Raw genomic sequence first — 23,507 nt, 5'->3', positions numbered from 1 at the left:
GAATTTTATGATCTCTCTGCTTTCAGAAGATCAGGTGTGATGTTTTGAATTAACAAACATGGGAGTAAAACTTACAGTCGTCACAGTAACTGTTTCGACAGCAGGGAATAATAACTGCATCGTCCATGATTCCTTTACAAATGGAACATAAGAGCTCCTCTGGAATAGGGTCGTATGAAGAAAAGGAGGAAGAGGATGGCTCCTTTGGTAAAAAGGGAGGCTTTTCCTTCTTTCCTCTGGCATAAGCTTCCCTGGAGGGGGGATGGGGAAGGAAAAAGAAAAAAAGTTAAAGATGGATAAAGGAGAACTTTCCCAAGCTTTGGATTTTATCCAATGAAGACAGTAGGTGGCATTCTCACTCCACATTAGTCTTCAAAATACAGGCATTTAGTTTAAACTACTTTTCTATAGCCAGAGCACAAGAAAAGGGAGGGGGGAACAATTTTCCTTCTGCAGAACTCTTCCATTCATTGGATCAACTAAGAAATTAGCTCAGACTAGAGAAATCATTTTCTGACAGCTAGAAAGCAGGTGAAACAAATCCCACCTCTCCTTTGCCAGACGGTAAATGTAAATTGCAGGCTCAGAATAAAGTCAGTCTCTGTGTAATTATGTTTTATAAATGCAAGAAGAAGTCTATGTTAGAGCTTCTGCAAAAGGAGATCCATGACGGAAGAACAGAGCTGCTACCGAGTGCATTTTAAAACAGCCACTCTTGTCAGCACACAGCAGGATTTTCTTAGTTTACAGCAACAGGAAAACATCCCTCTGCTTCACACATGGGATCTGATAAATGTCAGAGGGGGAAGGAATCTCAGTCCAACAGCTATTTGTTAAATTCTGCAAGAAGCCTTAGCAAGATAAAACAGAAGCAAAAGCAGCTTGCAAAAAGAATGACTCCACTGTAAACACGACTGAAATGTTTTGCAGAAATACGGATTCTTAGCATACCACAAGCTTAACCAACATTCAGGGGCGTGAACAGCAGCACTGTCCTATTTTAATATTAGACATCATCACAGGTTTTAAGGTTACGATACAATGACAGTGCTTCTTCCCCCGTAATTACAGATGCTGGCCAGCTTGGTGGCATTGCCACTCAGACACTGACACGTGGCTTCTCTCCTTCACTTTTTGGCCAGACCAACTAATTCCATACTCACGCATTAATAATTGGTATTGCATATCTTCCAGTCTTTGTCAGCATTGCACCCTTTGTATTGGGATCTTCCACCTCCACCATGAAACTCCTGGGAATTCCTGTGCTCTTTTTAAGTCTGGGAACAGACTGAAAATTACTGTCCTGTTAAGAAAAGCAATGCAGACATAGCTCATCTTAAGACCCACACTTAAAATGACATTTCAACCACTATTTTGAGCAGTAAAAGCCTTTAATCCTCTCCTTTTACCTAGCCTAAGGGTTGCTCGACTGAAATACTCTTTTTCCTAAATGAATATAGCCAGGATGCTCCAAAGGCTCGAGCAGTGTTCTGAACTCAGTCGACATTCTTTGGCTCAACTTCAGGGTCCTTAAGGGTGAAATATCCCTCAGCTCCCCATCCCCTCAGAGGAGAGGCACAAACCCCCTCCTCCTCCAAAGCGCAGTTCAGAGGGAGAGCTTAATGCAGGGCTCTGGATCGGCCACTGGGGAAACTGATATTCACCACCTACGGATGAAGGTTGAATTCAGAGCTGATGCACGTACGTTCAGTGAGTAACGTTAAATGGCATGAATACTCAGCCAGAGACTTGTGTAATTATAACACGCAAATATTCAATAGATGGGGTCAAGAGAAACGTCATCTTTTTCTACAAAATACTGAAAACTGCAAACTGTCATTAAAAAGAGTTAAGACAAGAAAAATTTGCAGTAACATTGAAATATATAAAAATATACATTAAAGTTCATAGAGAAAGATCTATGGACATATATAATGACTATGACCTCGAAGAAAGAAAATTTCCCATTGAAAATTCCAGCTTTCCCTGGAATTTTGAAGGGCTTTGCACCACTGCCATAGAACCTCTGTATTTCAGCCCAAGAGAAACAATTCCTAATAGGGGTATTCATGTAATTGCTGCGTAACTGCCAAGGTAAAACCATTAAAAACCAAGTGACACCAGAAGCCCCCCACAATCTTACCCCATTTGTTGGGCAGTTCTTTATATAGTGGCCGGGTCTTCCGCAGCGAAAGCAAATATAGGACGGTGGAGGTGGACCCAAGGGTTTCTTCACGTAACTGAAAGGTTTTGGGGAAAAAAAGAAAATGGTATGTATGCGTCTCTCTTGTTCCAACAACCATCTCTACAATGTTTCCACAGTCTTCAAAGAACAGGTAGGACTTTGCCAACACTTACTTGATTGGATCGTACTGACGGCAAGACTGGATCATCATAGCTCGTATTTTATCTTCCTCGGAAGCGTTGGCTTCAGCCAGATTGCCGGTCTGTTTAACAGGTAATTATTGGACACGCACATTAGAAACACATTTAAGCTCCCCCAGCCAAAGACTCACCCAACCCTGCAAAAAGCAGCCCAGCAGTAGCTGAGGTTGCAGGAAAGCAGCTGCTTCTATGAGCCAGGGTTGTCCCAGAGATGTTCTGGGGAGCCCTTACGCCATCACATGGTGTCTCTGTGCCCGTTAACCTGCTTGGAAGGAGCATTCTTGGGCACTCAAAACCTGAGGCTGTGTTTGTACCTTACATAAGGACTTGTGTAACCAATCCAAATGTCTTCCAAGCAGACTGAAGCTCTGCGTAGAAAAAATTACATTATCCAGTATTTTTAAAAGGATTCTTGACCTCCAGAGTATTTGAAGGAGAAAATCTCCGCTGTACATTTAATTGAGAGAGATGCATGCAAGTATCAGTGTTTACATTTTGCAGCATTAAAAGGACATACAACTTAGGAGTCAGGGAAGTTGCTTTTGCTCACTGAAATTCAGCTTTAGACACAGAAGCATTCAGAGGAATCAAGCTTTTTATAATTCCTCAGCAAGACAAAAGATTCTTTCCAGAAGAAATTGGACCATGGTGTGCTGTAGGCAGCCCAAACTGCATGTCCCCTGCCTACTCACTTCTTCACGTTAAGTGATTTAACTACGGTCAGCACAACCTGCAGGTTTTTTCCTGTTTGCTGTGTCCTTCTAACACACAAATTGTAATAGAAACCTTATGCAGAACTAGACCTTCAAATTATCGAAGCCAGCTGATTTTTTGTAAGTAGCATTTGTTCAAATGTTCTCATTACACACTAGTCCAGATCCCAGCAGGGTCGAAGGGAGGGATGTAAAGGATACGGACCTCCAAGCACCCATCATTCAGAGCAACCACTCATGGTTTTGATTTTATATGCATTCGTTCGCAAAAGCAACCCACTAATGTCAACAGTTTATTAAATGGCTGTTTTATAGACACAACAGTAACATAATCCAGATCAACATCTATGAAACCCCTTCCGTTACCATTTACAGAAAACTTTACAGATACTTGACCAATTTGTTTAAACCCAGACAGTTTACAAGACACACCCAAACCCCACAAACCATTACTAGGCACAGACCATAATTCAAATACGGAATTTCCTACAAGGTAATAATAAAGCAGAAAACTTTTCAACACATTGCCTCCATGCCAAGCCCGTCTGCACTGAGGAGGTTGGAGTATAACAGTTTGGAGCTGCTTTACGTTACATTCCTGCATTTTTCTGAAATACCTACATTTTCTCAAAAGCTTAAATGTGTACAGCACTTGGACAGATTTTCACATTTTAGAGTCAAACTTCACATGAGTTTACAGAACCAAGGACATGTTCAGGGACAGCGCTAATGGAGACCAATTTCTCCTGGTGACTGCCTTCCAAAGTAACTGTTGGGGTTTTTTCCCCAAATGTACACAATTTAATTCTGCAGTGAGAGAGGGAAGAAGAGAGTGGGAAGAGATTTCTCAAACTCCAGCCTTTATTTTCAGAAGAACTAGCCCCTCTGCATGAGGCCCTGCCTTCTCTATTCTCTAAGACCAGTAATTTGACAGGCTCACACTACGCCTTTTCACAAAGTGCAACCACTAGTGCTTTCCCAGACAAAGTTACACATTGTTGAGCAAAAAATGCAAGCAGTTCCATAGCAAACCATGGCATTACAGCAGCTTCAGAAGGCCACCTCTGCTAATACACTGCACTAACACATTGGGATATTCCTGCAAACAATTAGGCACATTTACACAATTTACAGTCTGTGTTCAAACAAATTAGGGTGTGTTGTCCACTCTCCATAGACTACAAGTTATGAAACTGTGCAGCATTCAGAGAGCGGCTCTATAACTGCAGTGACTAGAAACTCAACCGTAGCCACGCAATTGTCCGTGTTACACAAACGCTTCTATTTTGGCTGTTGCAAACCCCCCCTGAAATGTCCATAACTTGCAGCCAGTTAAATTCTTCTGTGAAAATTGTGTCAGTCTCCAACACAAAATTAACACAAGGTCTGAGAAACAGTAAACAACTCCCGAAGTGCTGCTTCTTTATGTCTTGAAGATGAGCAATAGTGCAACATTACGTTGAGGGACTCCCCTTCTATCCTCCCAAACTGGGAACTACTCTTTACGGGATACTATGGAAATATACACACATTTTAAAGTTAAAACCAATACTGTAAATTATTAAAAATTAAGTTTTGCTCACATTACAACAGTTATCCAGTTATACCTCACCGTACAAGATTTGAAAATATGAAGCAAGTGGGTTTTGTTGTTGGTGGTGGTGGGTTTTTTTAAGTCTTTGACAAGAATATACACATACCTTAATGAGCTGGGCCAGAGCAGTGGGTGCAGAAGAGTCCTCAATCTGTTCACAAAAAATTAAACACACATTCAAGTTGTAGAATCAAAACATAGCAAAAGTTAACCTCTACTGTAGCCTGAAAGTCTGCACTACATCCTCCGAGTGTCACGGAAAGAGACATGTCCAACCTAATGTAAGTGTATTGGTTCAAAACAAAGTCCAAACCTATGACAGCTTCAGAGGGCCAACGTGGTTCATGAGAAGCAGCTAAACTCGGTGCGCTGGGTTTCAGATATTTGCATTTGCAGACAAACTACGAAACTAAACCGTTTCATCGGATAAAACGGAAAGATCAAATGCAGAACTTAGGAATGCCACTTCAGGTAGCAACAACATTTAAACTCACAGCAATCTGTTAGAGACTTTAAGTACTCAGAGGAGGCCAAACAATAGCACTTCAGTTATACAGCTTTAGGAACAAATACCCAAGTATTTCAGGACACGAAAAGGAATCTTAGCTGCACAGAACTGTCCTCAAAATGTATGGGATACGTTGATTTTGGGATTTGTTTGAACCGCCAAGTCAAAAGTAAGAAACAGTACCAAGAGCAACAACAATGGTTTCTCAGTGTGTTTTGATAACATCTTCCCAAACTGTTAGGCAGAGAAAGTATTTAAAAACAAAAGCTAAGTGATACAATGTGAAAATGGCAAAAAATACACTCCAAACAGTTTTAATTGCAAGAAACAAAGAGCACACGACAGCCTATACAAACATACTAGCTCTAGACAGACAGATGTAGAACACAGCACCAGCTGAATTGTGCAAACCTTGAACCTACCTGATCTAAAACCAATCCTACATTATCTGTACAACACAAAGTCATTCAGGAAATATTCCAGCATATTCAATACGAAACACAATGCATCACTAGGCACAAATACCAATATTCACATTAGAACTGTGCAAATGGTGGCATTACTCAGTTTTCACTGTGCTGTGAATCAAATACATGGTCTCTACAACATATACTATGTCTTACTGCAGAACAGATTAAGTTAATGTTTGGGAGATTAATACGAGGCTACGTTGTTTAGAATTAAGTGCAATGTGTAGAAAAAAAGTGTGAGGTTGTGTTTTTACATACCGCTTTTGGTGTTCCACTCATTGGCTCGGTTCGAGTTCTAGAGGAAGAAATAAAGGTGATGAGAACTTAGAACAAAGCACTTGTACCCAACCAAAAGCAGTGAAAACAGATTATAAAACCTGAACATCAAAACATTATGATCTGATAGTCTAGTGAATGTGGAAATGTATTTGTATACATAAACTGTTCTCTCTTGGCACATTCAGTGCAACTAAAAAAAAAAAAAAAATCCCATTTCTAGTTTGTCAGCAATTACTGTCAGACTTACAGCTCTAGAACACAACAGTGCCAGAGGAAGTCCTCAGATATTTTGACTCTGCTGTGTAAGTATCAAAACGATGAAGTCTGTGCTACAGCTTTGTGCTCTTAAATAATCAACCATTCAAACAACGACCCTTGGTCTTTCCTCTGTAGCCAGTATGCCAGAAAGCCAGATTTGAGGCGTAAGAATACCTGCCATATCCCACCCCGCCTCCCCCACATGCAAGACATAGTCAAACACTGTCAGACTCTTCTGAGAGGGGAACATGTGTATCTCTCTTTATTGTAAAAGCAATAAAAAGAAGAAAGATACACTCCGAATGCCTCTGTAAACTAATCTCCATAAAAAAAGTTAACACACTGCAACCCCTCACAGACTACAGTGCTTTATGGGTACTTACATAAATCGTGTTTTGCTGGTAGTTTTGACTCCTCTAACAGGGACTCTTCTAACAATCACGGAGGAGTTCTTAGGAATCAGGGTGTTATCATCTGTGTATCCTGAAAACAACACCAATACAGAAGAAAACATTAGTCAGTTCGTAAGAATGTATATTAATATGTAATTACATAGCACTTGAGAGAACCCCTTCACAGACAGAAAAGCAGAATTTTATATGTAACATGGCCCTTCTGTCATCTCAACACACTAACAGGACCTTTCAAGAAGTCTTCAGGTTTGAGAATCAAACACCAGCAGCAAAACCTTTTCCATTCTTTTCAAACAGTTTGGATGCCAGCAGCAAAATGGTCTCAGAGGTCACTAAAGGAGAGTCTGCTCATGCCTGAGGTTCTTTCCTGACCTAGCTCAAGTTGCTTTTGCTTCTGTTAGGCTACAAACCCGAGAGATCTTTGGAGAGGAACAAACCACAGCAAAGTCTCACCTGCATAAACCAGAGTCTAAAGTCTGACCAGCTTGCCCTGCAACAAAGCAGGCGCTCGGCTAAAGCATGCAAACTCTGCGCCGCTGCTTTCCGAGCTGTTCACTAAAAACGATTCCCCTGTGCTGCGAGTGCTGGGGACTGACAGAACACAGAAGAGAGCCACCAGCTCTCTGCTTCTTGGGGCTTCATCCATCGACAGCCACACTGTCAGCTGCTCAGGGCTGTACATGCGAATGCAAACGGAACTGGCAGGGCTGGAGTTTGGATCACAGGAACCTGAGGGGTTTTTTGAGCTTGCTTTCACACGTAGGGCAGAACTGGCTCCAACTAAAGTGGTGTCTCCTCTCTTAAGCTAATCATCTAGTTTGAAAAAGCCAAAGGGACGTGAATTCTTTCAATTCACTTTTTGCAGAGCAGAGAGACTCAAATGAAATTAATTATGAAGACAAGTCTTCTGAAAAGCCTTTTGAAACCAGAGTGTGCCTGAAGGTCTCCATGCTTTGCCTTGGCTTACACCGTGTTCGTCTTTTGAAGAGGAGGAGCTACCTGAGACACTTTGACTGAGTGAGCCTCAAATGTAAAGACATCTCCATGAGAAGTGTTTATGTATTGTACTTACGCAAGCTGGATATGACCAAATGTTTTAAAGCACCATCAGCAGCCATGCCCTGTAATCTGCCTACAGTCTTAACCATTAAAAGCCCTTACCTTTGGAGGCAGAATCAGAACAACGGCCCGAAAGCCAAAGCTGCTGTGAAAGTACTACTAATGACAAAACCCAAAGCTTTTACAGAAGTCATACCCTGAAACCAACGCCTAGAGCTCTGCTCAAATGGGGAATCTCACCATTACACAGCCACTGTCAGGAAAGGCCTGAGATGGGACTTTTTGATGTTGGAGGAGCTCAAACAGCACTGAGGCTGACAAGCAACGGGGAGATGATGCCAGCTGCAGCTCTGGAAGCCCAAAGCAGCTGTTTCCACCTGCTGAACGGAGTCATACAGAGTGTTCTTTCTGGTCCAGATCACAAACCACTGACTGAGATTTCAGAGGCACAGGATAAGTAACAGTGGCTCCACAAAAAGGCAGGAGTTTGCTACGCCTGTGCCCAGCTGAGGGTTGTGGTAGGTCTGCAGAGGATTGCAGGTGGCAGCACCTCTCCTCGAGGGAGGCTGTGTATATGAGGACAGCAACCAGTGCACTTATTCGCCAGTTCTGCAAGCCTGCAGAGGTCAGCTGGAACATGCACAACAGGTGTATGATGCAAAAAGAGGAATGGGTCCTCTTTTTGTATTTTATGACAATTCATTGACCATTAGAAGAGAAGCATTGACATCTGCCTTCTGAATAGACTGTCCTTGCATGCAGATATATATAGACAGAGAGAGGGATGCTTGCTTTCAATCCGCTTGTGAAGGGCACAGGGAGGAGACCTCCAGCCATCTAATACCAGACTGATAGAAAAATGAATTCCCCTTAAAAGTCAATCAGTACACATTTCAATGGATCAACAGAAAACTGAAGAGTGACAATAACCTGGTGAAGTAAAGGCTTTATTTGCACAGGACACTTATCAGGTCACATATTTGTATGTGGGACTTGAAGCATCCCACCAGCTGGGTCACTGAGGCAGAGAATTTGTGGAAGAGGGTTTACAAACAGCAGAGTGCACTGCCGAGGTAGTTCTGTGAAGGGACCTGACACCTGTTGGCTTTCATACATTTATTTTTCCTTCACGTCAATTAATTGAGTTCATTTTGGTGATGAAATCTGTGTCAATGATGAAATCTGGTGAAGTTAAACAATGTAGACTTAAAAGTTAACTTTTTTTTGTTTTTAAATAGGAAAGGACTAAAGCTGGAGCATTATTCCTGAAGTCCCTGGAAATGTCTGTTTGCTCGCTTTGAATTTAACAGCTGCCAGCTTAGTCTAACAGCTCTCAGACAAAACTGGCATCTGCCAGCAGGAGCCTGTTCCCCGCAGGCAGCAACATCCCATGTAGCTGCGGGGCCTTGGCAACTACCAGTGTCACTCTGCCTCGCCACGACTCCACATCTGCAGATTGAGCAGTGACATCACGCTCAACAGGGCTTCTTTTCACGCTTGTCCAAGCAGAGCTCCGACAGAAATGTTCAACAAAGCTGGAGCCAACACCATTGTTGATTCCTACTCCCTTCTAGCACAAAACTTGTTTTACTGCCAGTGATGGCCAGTAAGTGGCTACTGGGCTTTTGCAAGCACTCGACGTTGCACATCGACCACGTAGTCTTCTACGCCCAGATCCATGTCTAACAACAGATCGGAATGGCTCTGTGAGGTCCCCGCACAAGCCACAGCTACCGATGGTGGCCAAATCGCACTGTCCCTTCCCACCCCACTGAATCGCTGGCACCGCTTGCCCTCCTGGTTCCCCGCACGCCGGCGGGACGGGCCCCAGGCTGACTCACACCGTGTGGGGACAAGCCACAGAGAGCAGAGTGTGGCCCCCGCAGGCCGCGGCCGCCACCAGCTGGGCAGTGCCCGAGGCCCCGTGCCCGCCGCCCCACGCACCTTCTCCGGTCTGGGCATTGGATATCTGCAGCTCGCAGTTGGTCACCTTCAGCTTCTGGCGGCTCATGATCTGGCGCTTCAGGTCGCCGAGGGAGATGTGGAGGCCGCTGAAGGTGACCGTGTCGTAGTGCAGCAGGGAGAAGAACTTGTAATGCACGCACGGCATGGCTGATGTTCCACTCACTGGCTTGGTTCGAGTTGTAGAGGAAGAAATAAAGGTGATGAGAACTTAGAACAAAGCACTTGTACCCAACCAAAAGCAGTGAAAACAGATTATAAAACCTAAACACCAAAACATTACGTTCTGATATGTTCATTATGTTCTGATGGTAAGGACTTTGTGAGTCCCAGCTGGGAATGGCCTAACAGGCCCATGTGGGCCCAGGACTCAAAAGATGCTGCAAGTCCATCCCAGAGAATGGGATTTTGCCATCTACGTCCCAGTACAGGCATCCAGAAGGTAACTGCTGCCTTTATGACACTCTTCAGCAAAAACGTTTATTTTGTTCGGTGCCTCCAAAGCTTACACCAAGCAAATACGGCCAGTGGGTTCCTCTCTCTCCGAGGGTCATCTATTCAGAAGATGAAAAGCCAGGAAAACAATCCCCCGTCTCCGCAAAAGGAGGCTGGTGCTGTGTGAGGAGCCAGGGCTCTGACACGTGTACATTGACCCTCCTGCTCCGAGGGGGAGCCGCTGCCCGCGGCTGGGCCACCCGCCACCCCCCGCTGCGCCTCAGGGACTTCACCTCGAGGAACTGCTCTGGCTTCCACAGTTATTAACCTCAGCTACTACTGCCGTGCTTGTCAGAAACCATACTGGGACACAACTACTGAACAAAACTGACCCGAGTCAGCAAGCAACATTTTGATGGGGCTTTGGAGCCCAACAATAATTAATTGGTCTCTTCCAAGCCCACCAAACCCTTAAGCACACGTACTGTTTTACTCAGGTGATAACCACGGGAAGGAGAGGTCACAGTCTCTCCAAATCACCTCGTATCTTTGCTGAAAAATCTGCAGGACCCCTTCAGCCCTGGCCATCTGACCTCAGTGAGACCACCGCTCACCTTGCCCCATGGACGCACTGCTCACATTCACCTGGGTTTTCTTTCAAAAGCTTCACACTACTTCCTTTACTCTTTGTCTCACCTGACTGTTAAACCTTTGTTTACCCTCACTGTTTGGCTGCTCTGAAACTCACAACCTGCAGCTCTGAAGCCAGACAACAAGGGGAAGGCCTGAGGCCAGCGGCCCCGCTCCCAGCACACGCCGTCACTGCGGCGCAGGGGCCCGGGATGCGCAGAGGAGCCAGGTTCAAGGTGCCGACCTGCGCCCGACAGCTCCCCCTGGCCAAACCCCGCACCCAGAACCACCGCTCTGCCCGCGACGAGCGCCGGGAAACACCTTCAGGGCTTCCAGCTGTTTGCGGTGCTCAATTCTGCGTCGTTATTCTTACAGAATCGAAAGGCCGGGGGCCGTGAAACGAGTGTGGCCGCCCAGTTCACCCAGTTCACGTGCAAGGGGTGACCCCGACTGCACCACAGCCCCTGTGTCCCCTCTGCTACCACCCCCTGGGACCGCGTGCGAGTGACAGCGACCAGATCGGCCCCCGGACCTCCCCCCTCTCCCCGGAGCCTGCCCAGACTGGCCCTGGACCTCCAGAGGCCCCCCTTGAGCTCCTCCCGGCCCCCAGAGCCCACCTAGACCGGCCCTGGGCCCTCCGGAGCCCCCATGAGCACCCCGCCCAGAGCCCCCCAAGCCCATCCCCGGGCCCCCCGGAGCCCCCCCTGGCCCCACTCACCGTGGCGGCGGGCAGCTCAGGTCGAAGAGCCGGTGCTCCGGGTGCGGCGAGGGGCAGCTCTGCCGAGGAGCCTGTCGGGTCTGGCTCTGGCTCTGGCCACACCTGGCAGCTGCTGGTGGCACTGGTCACCGTGTCCTGGTGCTGCTCGCTGTCTCCTCCTCCTCCCTGATCGCCTCCTCCTCACTGACTGCCTCCTCCTCCTCCTCACTACTCGCTACCTCTTCACTACTCGCCTCCTCTTCCTCCTCACTACTCGCCTCCTCCTCCTCAAATGATCGCCGCTGCCCTGGCACTGCTGGTTGCATCCCAGGCATTACTAGGACACAATGGGGGCGGGGCTTCGCTTGGCCAATGGCGGCAGTGCTGCCCTGGTTGCTAGGATACTGGGAAGGGGCGGGGCTTCGCTCGGCCAATAGCAGCAGTGCTGCTACCCAGGTTGCTAGGAAACCGGGCAGGGGCGGGGCTTCGCTCGGCCAATGGCGGCAGTGCTGCTGCCCAGGTTGCTAGGAGCCGGATGGGGGCGGGGCTTCGCTCGGCCAATGGCGGCAGTGATGCCCAGCCTTCTTTCTGCCTTTGCTGACTGAAGAATCGCAGTGATGGACAAGGAGCCTGCTGAGGTCCTGACCAGACCGACCCTGACAAAGCCTGGCACTGCCACACAGTGAGAGAGCTGTAAACGTCATTCACGGGAAAAGCTGTGGGGAAAGTCACGAATCATTTCCCATTCTGCAAGCCAAATTCTTGGCTGTTTTCTCACTACTGCTGATTTAACTGTAAATTGCTTCAAAATAACACTTAAATTCTTAACTTTTCACACCAGTAAGCTCTTGGTGCCGTAAGAAAAGCATTGTGCTGAGAAGGCACTAGGAACGTACGGCAATATTTACATATAGACATTTTGTCTTCCCTTAAATGAAGTTATTTTGTAATTTGAAACCTTAGTGGAAGGATTTTTGCTTTTATCCTGATCAGACATTTAAGTGCCAGCCCCCTGCTACAGCTGCAGCAGAAGTATTCAAGCTGTTTCAGCACCAAATTAAACTTTCACTTTCCACTTGGCCGTTATTTTTTCCTTCCTCTTTATTTTTATATTTAAACAAACAGTTTAAGTATTTGCTTACTGGGGAAAAACAGTGCTATCCTTCTCCTATTATGATAAGCTACTGATCTGAAGGGCAGAAGGATGAGACCCCCACGAAGTTATTTAGAAGAGTGGGAAGAATTTGAGAGTCATCAGTTGGATGTACTTTGGCTGGCCAAAACTGAGGAGGGAGAAGAAGCCCTACAGGGAGCTCAAGGGAAGCACAAGAGAGCATCTGGGAGCCAGCAGCGTGATGGGGGCATGAGCCAGCGCTGCACTGCCGTGTGTCAGGCACAGTGTTTTCAGCAGCTGCAGAGGAGAGTTAATGCCACTGACGAGAGCACAGCTCATCTGACGTGGTGGCCCTGCTGGTCCTTCATGTACCGAAAGATGAACTGTCCCTGGAAGAACTGGTGAGGAGAGCTGCGGGGATCGCTGGGACATGAGAGATGGACACGCGTGCTGACGTCAGGAGTGCGGGATTTGCTTGGGCTAGGAAAGCAAGTGGGGGAAGAGTGGGGTGACTGCTGTAAATGCAGAACAGGGAAATAACAGGGAGAACACTTACTAAGACTGAAGGTGTGGGCACCTGAAAAAATGCGTACTGCCTGACCCTGAGTAACTTTAAGCTGCAAACTGGAAGAAAACTGTTTAATGCTCAGAAGATTTGGGTTTTGTAAGAGCCTTCCAAGGGAAATAAAGAAAGGAGGAAGCAACCGCCAACCCCTGACTGCTCACTATGGAGCTCAGTCACGTTTTGATTGGCCTGGAGATCTCTTCCAGTCTCTCCTTCCTCCAAATTAACTGCCTCTGCAGGCATTGCCTTTCAAGATACGTGTTCCCTCTTCACTTTTTAATTGCTCTGATGTCCTCTTGTTTGAAACACTGAACTGTTGCTGATCAAGTATTTTGATGGCAAAAAGCGCTATGCTGACAGGATCGTTTTACTTGTGAGTTGTGCTTAGGTACCAACTCAGATAATGTGGTTTCATATAGCAAGAATTACACTTTTTAACCAGTTAACAAGCACGGGAAGGACTTCACCATGTTTGAACTCCTCTTCCGTTACCGCTGGCGTTGATGCAGATCCCTTGTGTGCAGAGTTCTGCTGTGGAGAGCCTGGGGCGAGGATCCCCATTACACGGTACTGATCTGAGGGGTTCATCTCAGATGTTAAAACAATTGTGCTTAGCATCAGTTTAGGTTAGAAGAAAGTTTAAAAGCTTCTGAATTCAATGTTTACACACCTTAGGGTCCTACACTGGTGTATTAAGATAGCTGTCTTTGGGTTGTGTCAGCAGTGCAGGATTTGGCCATTCCCTACACAAGAAAAGCCAGTAACTGTCCATCTAAAACTCTGCCATGTAATTCAGGGTAGGACTGAATGTTGTCAACATAAATCTTATATGAAGAACTACCTCTAGAAATGTTACTACTTCTTTCTGCAAATTAAAATAAACAATAGCTCTTACCATTTTGGAAAAAAAAAAAAAAAAAAGACGACCTTGTTCACAAGAGCAGAAGCCAAAGCATTTGGACAGAGTGGACATGTGCTTGCTACCAGCATTGCCCAGGAAACCCCACCATGAAATCCCAGCGGGTTGGAGTAAATGCCATGTCCTAGAGCTGGATACACTGCAGTTAGCCTGCAGTCTTTCAATACCCAAGGATATTCCTTCAAATTTGCAGCACCAACTTCACAATCTATAGAATACTCAGTACACTTCAGCCTCAAAGTCAGTTGTTATTGCAGTGCGATGAGGCCAAAACTGTTGGTCCTTAACAGTGATGAGAAAAAGGATCATTACCACACCACTTCCCAAAATACTGCTACTCTGAAATTTGCCTACACTGCTACAGCTACTGCTTCACTCCAACCTCCCTTAAGACAAAATTTCTGCCATTCTTCTAGTACCTGCTCTAGTCACATGCACAAACAATACTTTCTTATTCCTCATGGATCAAGCTTTTATACTTAGCTTGGCTTTTTTACCATCTGTAGTCAGGTTCCTGATAAGCAATAAAGCACCTTGTCTTGCAGGCACTCCCCTCCTCTCCTCACTCTACTCCCATTAAAAAACACACCCACTCTACCCCATGGACAGACCTTGAATCTAAACTAAAAAACAGGTTTTGTTTGAAAACTGTCATTTAAATGGCTATCCATGGCTGAAGTACTTCTAATGGTCTTATTTCTTCAGCATGAGGTGCCTCTGAAAAGCTTAAAGATTACAAACAATCACCTTACTCATGTTTTGCCCACAGCTTAATCGCACGGAGCGTGAGCCAGAAGTTCTCCTCACTTGGCACTAGATGTAGCATTTCATCAGTAACTCTAAGGAAAAAGTTGAAGGACAGAAGTTCCTAGTAACAGGTACAGGTCTGTTTTATGCTACACTGGATCAATAGCTTACAGTTTATCATTCAAATCTATGAAAACAAATTTGGATTACTCGCTTTGTAGTATGTTTATAGATTACACATAACATTCCGTATCCCTCCAGGTAACTGGTGCCCTCAACAGCTTTGTCACAGTTTATAGACTATCGCCAACCATTTTTAATAAGGCCTTTCTAGAGGATTCCGACAGCCAGGTTTCTTTCGACAGCCAGGAACAATTAAACCAGTCACTGTTTAACAGCGAGCAAGTTAGGCTTTGGGTATTTTAAATATCTTTATTATTTTTTATGAACTACCACACAGTCTTCCCTATCAAGTGCTCTCCCTATTCACCTGAAGCAGTCTCTGTGGCAAACTGGAACAATGCACACACCCTGATCCAAGAAACATGAAATACAGCTCTATCTAAACACACAGCTCCTTGAAACATCTAAATTTAAGCCCACTCGCCACCTCCTCAGATCTCAAGTACAAAGGAGATAAGTTTATACACCTTGTACAGAAACTGGAGTTGTGTCATGTGCTTTCTAGACCAACTTCAGTAACACTTTCTTCTTAAAGATGTGTAAATATGCTCACCATTTAAGCTTCATACACATCTCCTATCCAGGCTTCTCAGCTGCCAGTCATCTCCGAGATCAAGATTATCAGAAACAGTTTGCACAGACGGTCTTGCAAACCCCAGATCAATCTTAAGAGGAAAAAAAGTGCCAACCGTGAGTTAGAATGCTGCACTGTTTGTGAACAGCACACCAGTGGGGGACAGTTAGTCAAGTCTAGAAAGAGTGGTTAACGTTTGCATTTAGAACTATGTGACTATAGATACATCTCCCAAGAGATTTATTTGCCAAAAAACTCAAGAAAATTGCTAGAAGTTCCACATTTTATTTACAAAACCCTTCATTTACAAAACCCCCTTTCTAAGCTAGGGAAAGGAAGGGGATTTTAAGTTGAAAAAGATTACTCTAAACTTAGAATTTCCATTAAAAGGGAACTTAAAATTAACCATAGAATTCAGACGTAAGTTCAACCACCTCAGCTACACTTCAGCAAAGGAGAGAGCACTTTCTCTATGCAGTAAGCCCTTTTGATCCTGAAGCATCTGGTTCATAGCACAGTCTGAGGCAAGAAAGTTATTCTGTGAACGTCTGCACCAGACAAAGGCTACAAGAAGGTCACGGAACAAGTGACTTCATGAGAGTGGTACCAAGCAGTGACTTGCTTAGGTACTACAGCACGCAGGTCTCCAGACACCGTGTAAGAGGCAGTCAAGATACAAGGATTCCTGCAGCTGACAAACCCAGGCAGGAGTCACATGAGTACTTTTACTTGTCATTTTCCAGATTGCTTGTCTCATGCCCACTTCACTTCTGATTTGCAACAAAGCATTTAGTCTGCTGACATGATTCACACAGTGAACTACCCCATACCCATCCCTCTGTCGAAAGCCAGCTGGTCAGAGCTGGGAGGAGTCAGCAAGGGCACTGCCTCTGCTCCCACTCTGCACAGTCCCTGGCAGATAAGTGCCGTTCCAGCAGGCTCCCCCGCTCTAAGCACAGGGCAGAAAGGGGCGTCTCTGATGTCCCCCCACCTGCCAAACTCCCTGGGGGCTTATTTTCCTATCAGCTCCCATTTTACTGCAGCGTCTTCTCCTGGGATCGGCTCTGGCCAGGCTGTTTAATTACAGTTTCCTAAATACACTCTAAGGTACCAATAACCTTGTAAAACAGCATGGTCACAGCTCCTTGGAGAAGTTCTCCTGTTCCAAAGGAAGAACAAAAGCAAAACGCTTACCTCAAAGCCATCAAACTCAAACTTGACAACTGGTACAGACGCATCTTCAACTGCCTATAAAGGAGCGGAGGACTGTGTAAGAAAATATTTTTAGCTACTTTCATGTTCTTCCTAAACTGTGATAAACTACAGAATTTACACTGCTAAACTACTTAGTATAACGACCGAGTTGCTTCCAAACCAAAAAAAATTGTTAGTAAGTTACAAGCAGTATGGCACTAGTACAGTCTAATACTGGCTTTAAAAAGTTCCTTAGCCAAGAGATTCAGAGGCTGATCCTGCGCTGTAATGAACCAGCAGTGCACAACGAGCCATCAGTGTCAGTGCTGGTAAGGCACTTCCCTTGGCCGTGAGGAAGAAAAGTCAGAGATTTCTGTCGCTATCTTACCACTGGTTAACATCCAGAGAAATCGAAAAAGTTCTGTCCACATCTGACAGTGCGCACTACCCTTCCTTATTTTAATTTTCTACCGTGCCCGAGGGGCTGTCAGATACCTTATGGGACAGTTTTCAGTGCTGCAGACCCCTTGTCAGAACGGTGCCGCAGCCCACTGAGAGTCTGTTCTCAGGGGACAGTCATCCCAGCAAAGGCTCATTCGCTGTGCACATGAAGTCTGTCCAAATGTCTGCACGAGGAAGCCCAGGCTAAGAGGAACACTTCTCAGGAGCTCAGTGTCACAGGCGAGGTGCCCAATACATCACCCGGGGGTGATTTTACAAAGCAGTCTGCACGTTCACAGCGCAGCCCCTACTCACTTGATGTCAAGCTGACAGCGTGCGTCCCTTCCACAATGTCTGGGGCTGAGTGACCAGAGAGGAACAGGACCAGGGCAGAATGAACTAGAGGTCCTAAAGTGCATCCAGAGGGACACCACGGCAAAGGCGCTGACAGAAGTCTTTCCACATCACCTTTAACTGCCCTAGCTTTCAGGCTGCCCCTTCTTCTTCCTGCCCCTTACTAGACCTAAGATTAAGGCAAGGCTCCTAGGGACAACCCTGCTTTCTGATACAGCTGACTCATTCTCAAACCACGGGCAGGGGAGAAGTGTACTGATACAAGGAAATGATCACCTGCTTTGCACCTTATTTACTTATAGCAACTTATAGCAACTTATAATGATTTCTGAATATTGCTTAATAATCCTGCTTGCCCTGACTGTTCTGTGAAAGCTTACCAAGGGCTACTGCTACTGTGTTCATCAAAACAAAGCAGTTTTCTGTGGAAAATTACCAAGAACTACAATGTTCAGCAAAAATAAGAGACATGTCCTTGGAAAGCAGATGGGTTCTAGCAAGTTTAGTCTTTGTAGTGGATAGATAGCCATGTATGGGCAGTAGAAATTAATAGACTGGTGCTTTTAGATAAGATAGAGGTGGTAAACCAGTGGGAACCACTCTTGTTGTTCAAGAAATTGGCCAAGAGAATCTGCACATGCCCCAAGGAAAAGTACAAGGTGAGGAGGACTGTGAGCCTTCCTCCAACAGACCCCCAGAGATGCCCCCCAGGAGGCAATGCGCAGGTGCAAAGAGAACATAAACTGCTGACACCAGCCTCTAGAGCTAACCCAGCCTCACTTATGCATATGGATATTTGTGTTATGTGATCCAATGAATATGTATATCCACACTCTAGAAGTTTCTGGTAAAATGTGCTGTTGGGGTGCAAGCTTTGTGGAGAAATCCCCTTGCACCCTGGCGCCAGACTGGTGCTTTATAAATCTCTGCGAGTTGTAGAGTCTGTTTCTGCGAATCAGGTCAAACAGAAATTCTGGGGTAAAACTGGGGGATTTGGTGGTCAAACATCGATCTGGGGACCAAGGGCGATTTTGGGGTGAAAAGGCGGGGTTTGGGATCACGGGGACTCACCCTGTAGCACCCAGCTGAGGGTGGCCCCGGTGATGGTGGAGGTGCCGTCCCCCACCCCCACGGCGTCCCAGCACTGGTACTGGAGGCCGTTGGAGCTGATGCTCTTGGGGTACCCCTGGAGCAGCAGCGCCTGCGGGGGGGGGGGGGGTACACAGGTACCCCTGGGACTCCCAGGAATCCCAAATCCCCCCTGCAACCCACCCAAACTGCATTTGCCACCCCCAGGTCCCTCCAAAACACCCTCAGCCCCCCCAACCCTCCCCAACCTCCTTAGTGCCCCCCCCCCAGATCCTATTGGCCCCCCAGTTCTCCATTTTACCCCCCAAAACCCCAAATATCTCCCCGGGACCCTACCAGCCCACCCCCAGGACTCCCCGAAGCCCCATTAGCCCCCCCAGGAGACCCCCAGTACCCCAATAACACCCCCCAAGCACCAAGACCCTCCCCCAGACCCAAATACCTCCCTCAAGACACCCCCAGAACCCCAATATCTCCCCCAGAACCCCCTCCAGGATGTCCCCAATCCCCCCCCCCTCGGACACCAATATCTCCCTCAAGACCCTCCTGAGGACCCCAATAACCCTCCCAAACCCCTCCAGGACCCCACCCCCCCCCGACTCCATTACACTCCCTCTAGGACCCAGATAACCCCCCCAGGGCCCCAATAACCCCCACAACTCCCACAGAACCCCAATAACACCCCCCCAATAATCCCCCCGGGTCCCCAATCCCCCCTCACAGCACAGGCAGGAGTGTGGGCAGGTGCTGGGGGGGGACAACGTGCTGGAGCCCCCCCGGGGATCCCCTGGCCCCCACAGGGCCTACTTCCTGCCGACAGTCTGCCAGGGCTCCATGGTCTGCAGTGAGGTGGCCTAGGCAGGAGGTCCTCCAGCTCTCTGGGGTCTGCACTGAGGGATGTTCCAGGCAGAGGTTTGGTTCACCCAGCAAGTGGGAATTCCTCCTTTTCAAACACTCGCTTTGTTCTGGATGGCTGAAGGAATTTTTCTCCTGCAAAGGTGGCACCAGAACCAGCCCCAGCCCCAGCCCCAGCACTAGTGGTGGTGTCCCCGGCCTAGCAGTGGGTGAGTGCAGGGGCTGGGGCCGATTTCCCTGGAGGGGGTGGTGGGATCGCCGGGGAAGGGAAAGCTTTGGTCTAAAAACCCAATTAATTTTTCATGGTTCTGATTTTTTTTTCAAGAAAAAGGTTTGTTGTCACAGTTCAGGCTGTTCAGACGTTCTGATGTGTGACTGTGCTTGTCCTTTTACCTTGAACTTGGTGGGGTTTGCTGTCTGTAAGGGTCTGTTGTGTCTGCGGGGTTTATCTGTCGGGTTACCCCAGGGAAAGTGAATTTTAGCCCTTTATTTTTACTACAAGTGTGAAAGCAGTGACGCGTTTAATATTTTCTGCTCTCTGTGGTGATTTGGGCTGAGTGGGTTCAGTCTGATGAAACCCTCAGAGTGGTGCTTCAGAGGGTGCCAGTCACCAGAGCCAAGAGGTGCTCATCAGAAACCGGCATTAAGCCCGAGGGCGAGAGCTGGCCCAGGTGGGCTCTTGCCTTCTGGCTGTGGGACAGTTTTTCCCAGCTCGGAGGTGCTGGGACAGATGGGGGGGGGGGTGAGCAGGGGGGTGTGCTGGAGCCCAGCCCCTTTGCAGAGCCCTGCTGCTCCTCTGGCTTTCTGGACAAAGTTCAGTTTCTGTGCTGAGCTTCTAATTTGCACCTTTCCCAAAAGACAAATCCTGTTTGTTTCAAGTTGGAACGACCTGCTCTGCTTTCAGAAAAGTATCTCTTGACATCTGCAGACAGAGCAGAAATCTCACACAATGAAGGTACAAGATGTAATTGAAAAGTAATTAAAGGACAAGTTTCTGTGTGCTGGGATCCTGGGAGTGCTTCTGGTTGGGAAATCCGGCAGCACCACTTGCTCTGAGCCTGCAAACAGCCGGCAGAGCTCCTGCCGTGGGTGGCACTGCTTCAGCCTCCCCCGTCAGCTGCTCCTTCACCTCCACCTCTCTGCTCTGCACCAGCTCTGCATAAAATAGTCGCTTTTCACTGCATGTGGCTGTGGATTGCTGTAAACGTGATGTAACTGGTTGCCACCGTGTTTCTTTTCAAGCTTGTCCCGCCCGATGTGCTGTCAGTCTGCAGATCGTCACCTCGTTCCTAGGTGAGTGTTGGGGCTTCTCCTGGGGTCTCCTGTGCATCTGCTTAAATGTTGACAAAATGCCTGTGTGGAAATAGAATTAATCATCAGAATAATTGATAAGGAAGAATTAATCAATATTTAAACAAAATAAGTCTCCTGTCCAGAACACTTGTGTAGTTCATCTTGCCTGTTTTTCCTTCCTGTCACCTTCAAGCTCCTGTTCAGTTCTGCTGTGCCCTGCATCTCTGCTCGTTCTCATCCCCATTTCATGTAGCCAGGCAGACTGACTTCCTCCTCCTCCTTTTCCCTGGTTTTGTCCCTGTGAAATCTATTTTCTGTAACTGCCTGGTCTTTGTGGAAACACATTTAGAAACTGCTCTTGCAGGTTCCCCCCTTTCAGGAGGTGCCTGTGGCTGCAGGGATGCCGTGTGAAGCAGGTGGGACAGGGCTGGCGTCTGCTCCGGGTCGGGGTTTGCACCCCTCGGGTGCTGCGGAGAGGCAGGGTGCTGCGGGCTCGCGGCGGTCGCTCGGGTTGGGAGCAGAACCTGGTCTTTGGGGAAAATGTGAGTTTTCCTGAAGTGACTCCCTGTCCCTAAGGCTGGCTGGCGGCCTGCAGCCGGCGTGTGCCCTGTGCCGGGGAGCTGGCCGGGGGGCTGTCAGGGGAGCGGAGAGGTCTGACAGCACCTTCCTGGGGCGCTGGCTGGGACAGGCTGGGGAGGGCTTGAGCTTTGTGTGTGGTGGGCAGGGGAGGCCATGCAGCAGGTGGAGCCGGCTCGTCTGATCGACCTTTTGAGGCAATTCCTGTTGGGGATTGAGGTTTTAAGACAGTTAACTGAAATCTTGTTTTATAAGTTATTGCTGATCGATATGAAAAATGCAACACCTCAGAATGGCAGTACTCAGAGGGGGGCTGCATCTGGATCCAGGGGATGCTCCTCTGTCCTTGGAACTTAAGGAAGGAAGCTTGCAGGTGTCAGTAGTGCTGCTGCTGAGGGGATTGGGTTTTCCAGAGCTGGGGAGCAGATTCTTACCCTGTCTATACTGCGTCTGCACTGTGAAAGCTTGTGCACAGTAATGCCTTGCTGTCTGTGCCTTCTGTTTCAGAGCTCTGCTGTCAGTTCTTTAATACCCTGCTCTGGTTACTGTTGTCATGGTCCTGTTTTCCTTCATCCTTCACTGACCTTGTTGAGCAGCAGGCATCTGAAGGTGGTGATGAAAATGTGATGGATCAGGAGAGGCAGCAGGACCACTGGCAGTGAGAGAGTTTGTCAGGTGTTCAGTGTCACAGGAGAAGCAGCTGAGAGGTTTCAGAATGGTGATCTGTTTGAAGAGGGGTCACACAGGGTCACCAGGACACCATGAAGTTTAATTTTGTGTTATAAAGGGATTTTCCACTCTAAACCTCAGGCAAGTAGCAGTTATTTCTTGGCATATTAAAAGCAGTTAGAATTTCCTCTGCTACTTCTGTCATTCCCAGGTGTTGAAGTGGCAGCTGACAACCCCAGAGGTCTCACTTCTGTCTCACCATCTGCCACCTCACACCAGCTGTTCCTGTGTGGTTCGGCTGTGTGCATTGCTGAAGTGCCTGCACACATTCCTCTCTATCCCATTGTTTCCTACAGGAAAAATGGAATTGGGAACAGTCGCACTTGGGGGATTCAATCCTGGGCAGGCAATGGGATGTGCCTGAAACTGTAGTTTGACTGTGTGGGGAATTATTGTGTAGAAAAGCCCTCGGTTAGTGGAATAATTCTCTGTTGGAATAAATCTGACTCTGGGCAGCGGAATGGGATATTTACCTTGTGACACAGAGGTACCTCTCGGGCAAAGCCAAATACTAGGAGATTTTTTTTATGAATGTTCATTTTCATTCTGATTTCATGCTGTCTGAACTGTTTTGTCGAATCCTGACTGTTCTCCCCAGCTGTCCATCACCCACTCTCATGTTTTGATGGCTCGTGTCACAGACAGCCTGGTAAAAAGGTCTTGGTTATTTTCTCTTTCCTTTTTTTCCCCTTTGAGAAGTCTCATGGACTTTTTGCAGCTGTCCTGACTCTCCTCCCCTGTCCTCCCTGCAGCAGTGTGGCAGTTAGAGCTGCCCCCCCCGGGAGGAGGTGTGCTCTGCTGGCTGTTAAAGAGTTGGCAGCGCTGTGCTCTGTGCTCATCTCCAAAGCTTCTCTGTTCCCCCTGGGCAGTGGATTTTAGTGTTCTGCCATTCCGAGTACAGTAACATCTGTACAGATACAAAACCTCTAGTTCATGGATTGGGTTCGTGAAGCCCTGATTCTTTTAATCTCCTTCGGAAGCTCTATTGCCCCACATTTTCTCTCTCCCCTCTTCTCTGTCAGACTGTTTCACAGCTGGCCTTCTTCCCCAGGCTTTGCCTCGTCCCCTGGTCAGACTCGAGCTGTTCAGTTCCTGCAGGCCCAGCGGCTGTTGGGGGATCTGAGCTGCTCAGAGACAGCAGGGCCTGATCTCTAAAGGAAGCAGATTTTGTGGTCTGACTCTGATCTTGCTGAAGCTGCTTTTGTCACCCTTTCAGAAACCAACGGAGGGCTGAATCAGAGCTGGCAGTTTGCTGAAGGTACCAAAGAATGGGGGGTTTAGAAGCCAATGCCTAATCCCGTGGACAACCTTAATGCTGTTTCTTTGATAACTTGTCGGAGGTATTTTATTGTGGGTTTTGTGTAAGGTGCTATAAAGCAATCCCATGCAGCTGGAAGCCAGAGGCAAGACTATTTATTTCAGAGCTTTGAAGATCTGTGCTCCCGGGACAGCTGTCTCGCTGCTTCAGTGG

General features: G+C 47.2%; 1 protein-coding gene across 1 annotated transcript in view; it reads left to right on the top strand.

Moving 5' to 3' along the window:
* Nucleotides 1-10,918: 10,918 nt before the first annotated feature.
* Nucleotides 10,919-23,507, top strand: part of LOC141925537 (hydrocephalus-inducing protein homolog) — a 111,589-nt gene continuing 99,000 nt past the window's right edge. Inside the window, 2 exon segments of the mRNA XM_074829982.1 lie at nt 10,919-10,942; nt 11,168-11,502. Of these exon segments, the coding sequence (XP_074686083.1) occupies nt 10,919-10,942; nt 11,168-11,502 (359 nt within the window).

Source organism: Strix aluco, chromosome 6 (assembly GCF_031877795.1).
Source record: "Strix aluco isolate bStrAlu1 chromosome 6, bStrAlu1.hap1, whole genome shotgun sequence".
Classification (NCBI taxonomy): domain Eukaryota; kingdom Metazoa; phylum Chordata; class Aves; order Strigiformes; family Strigidae; genus Strix; species Strix aluco.
This window is presented reverse-complemented; position numbering and strand designations above follow the sequence as displayed.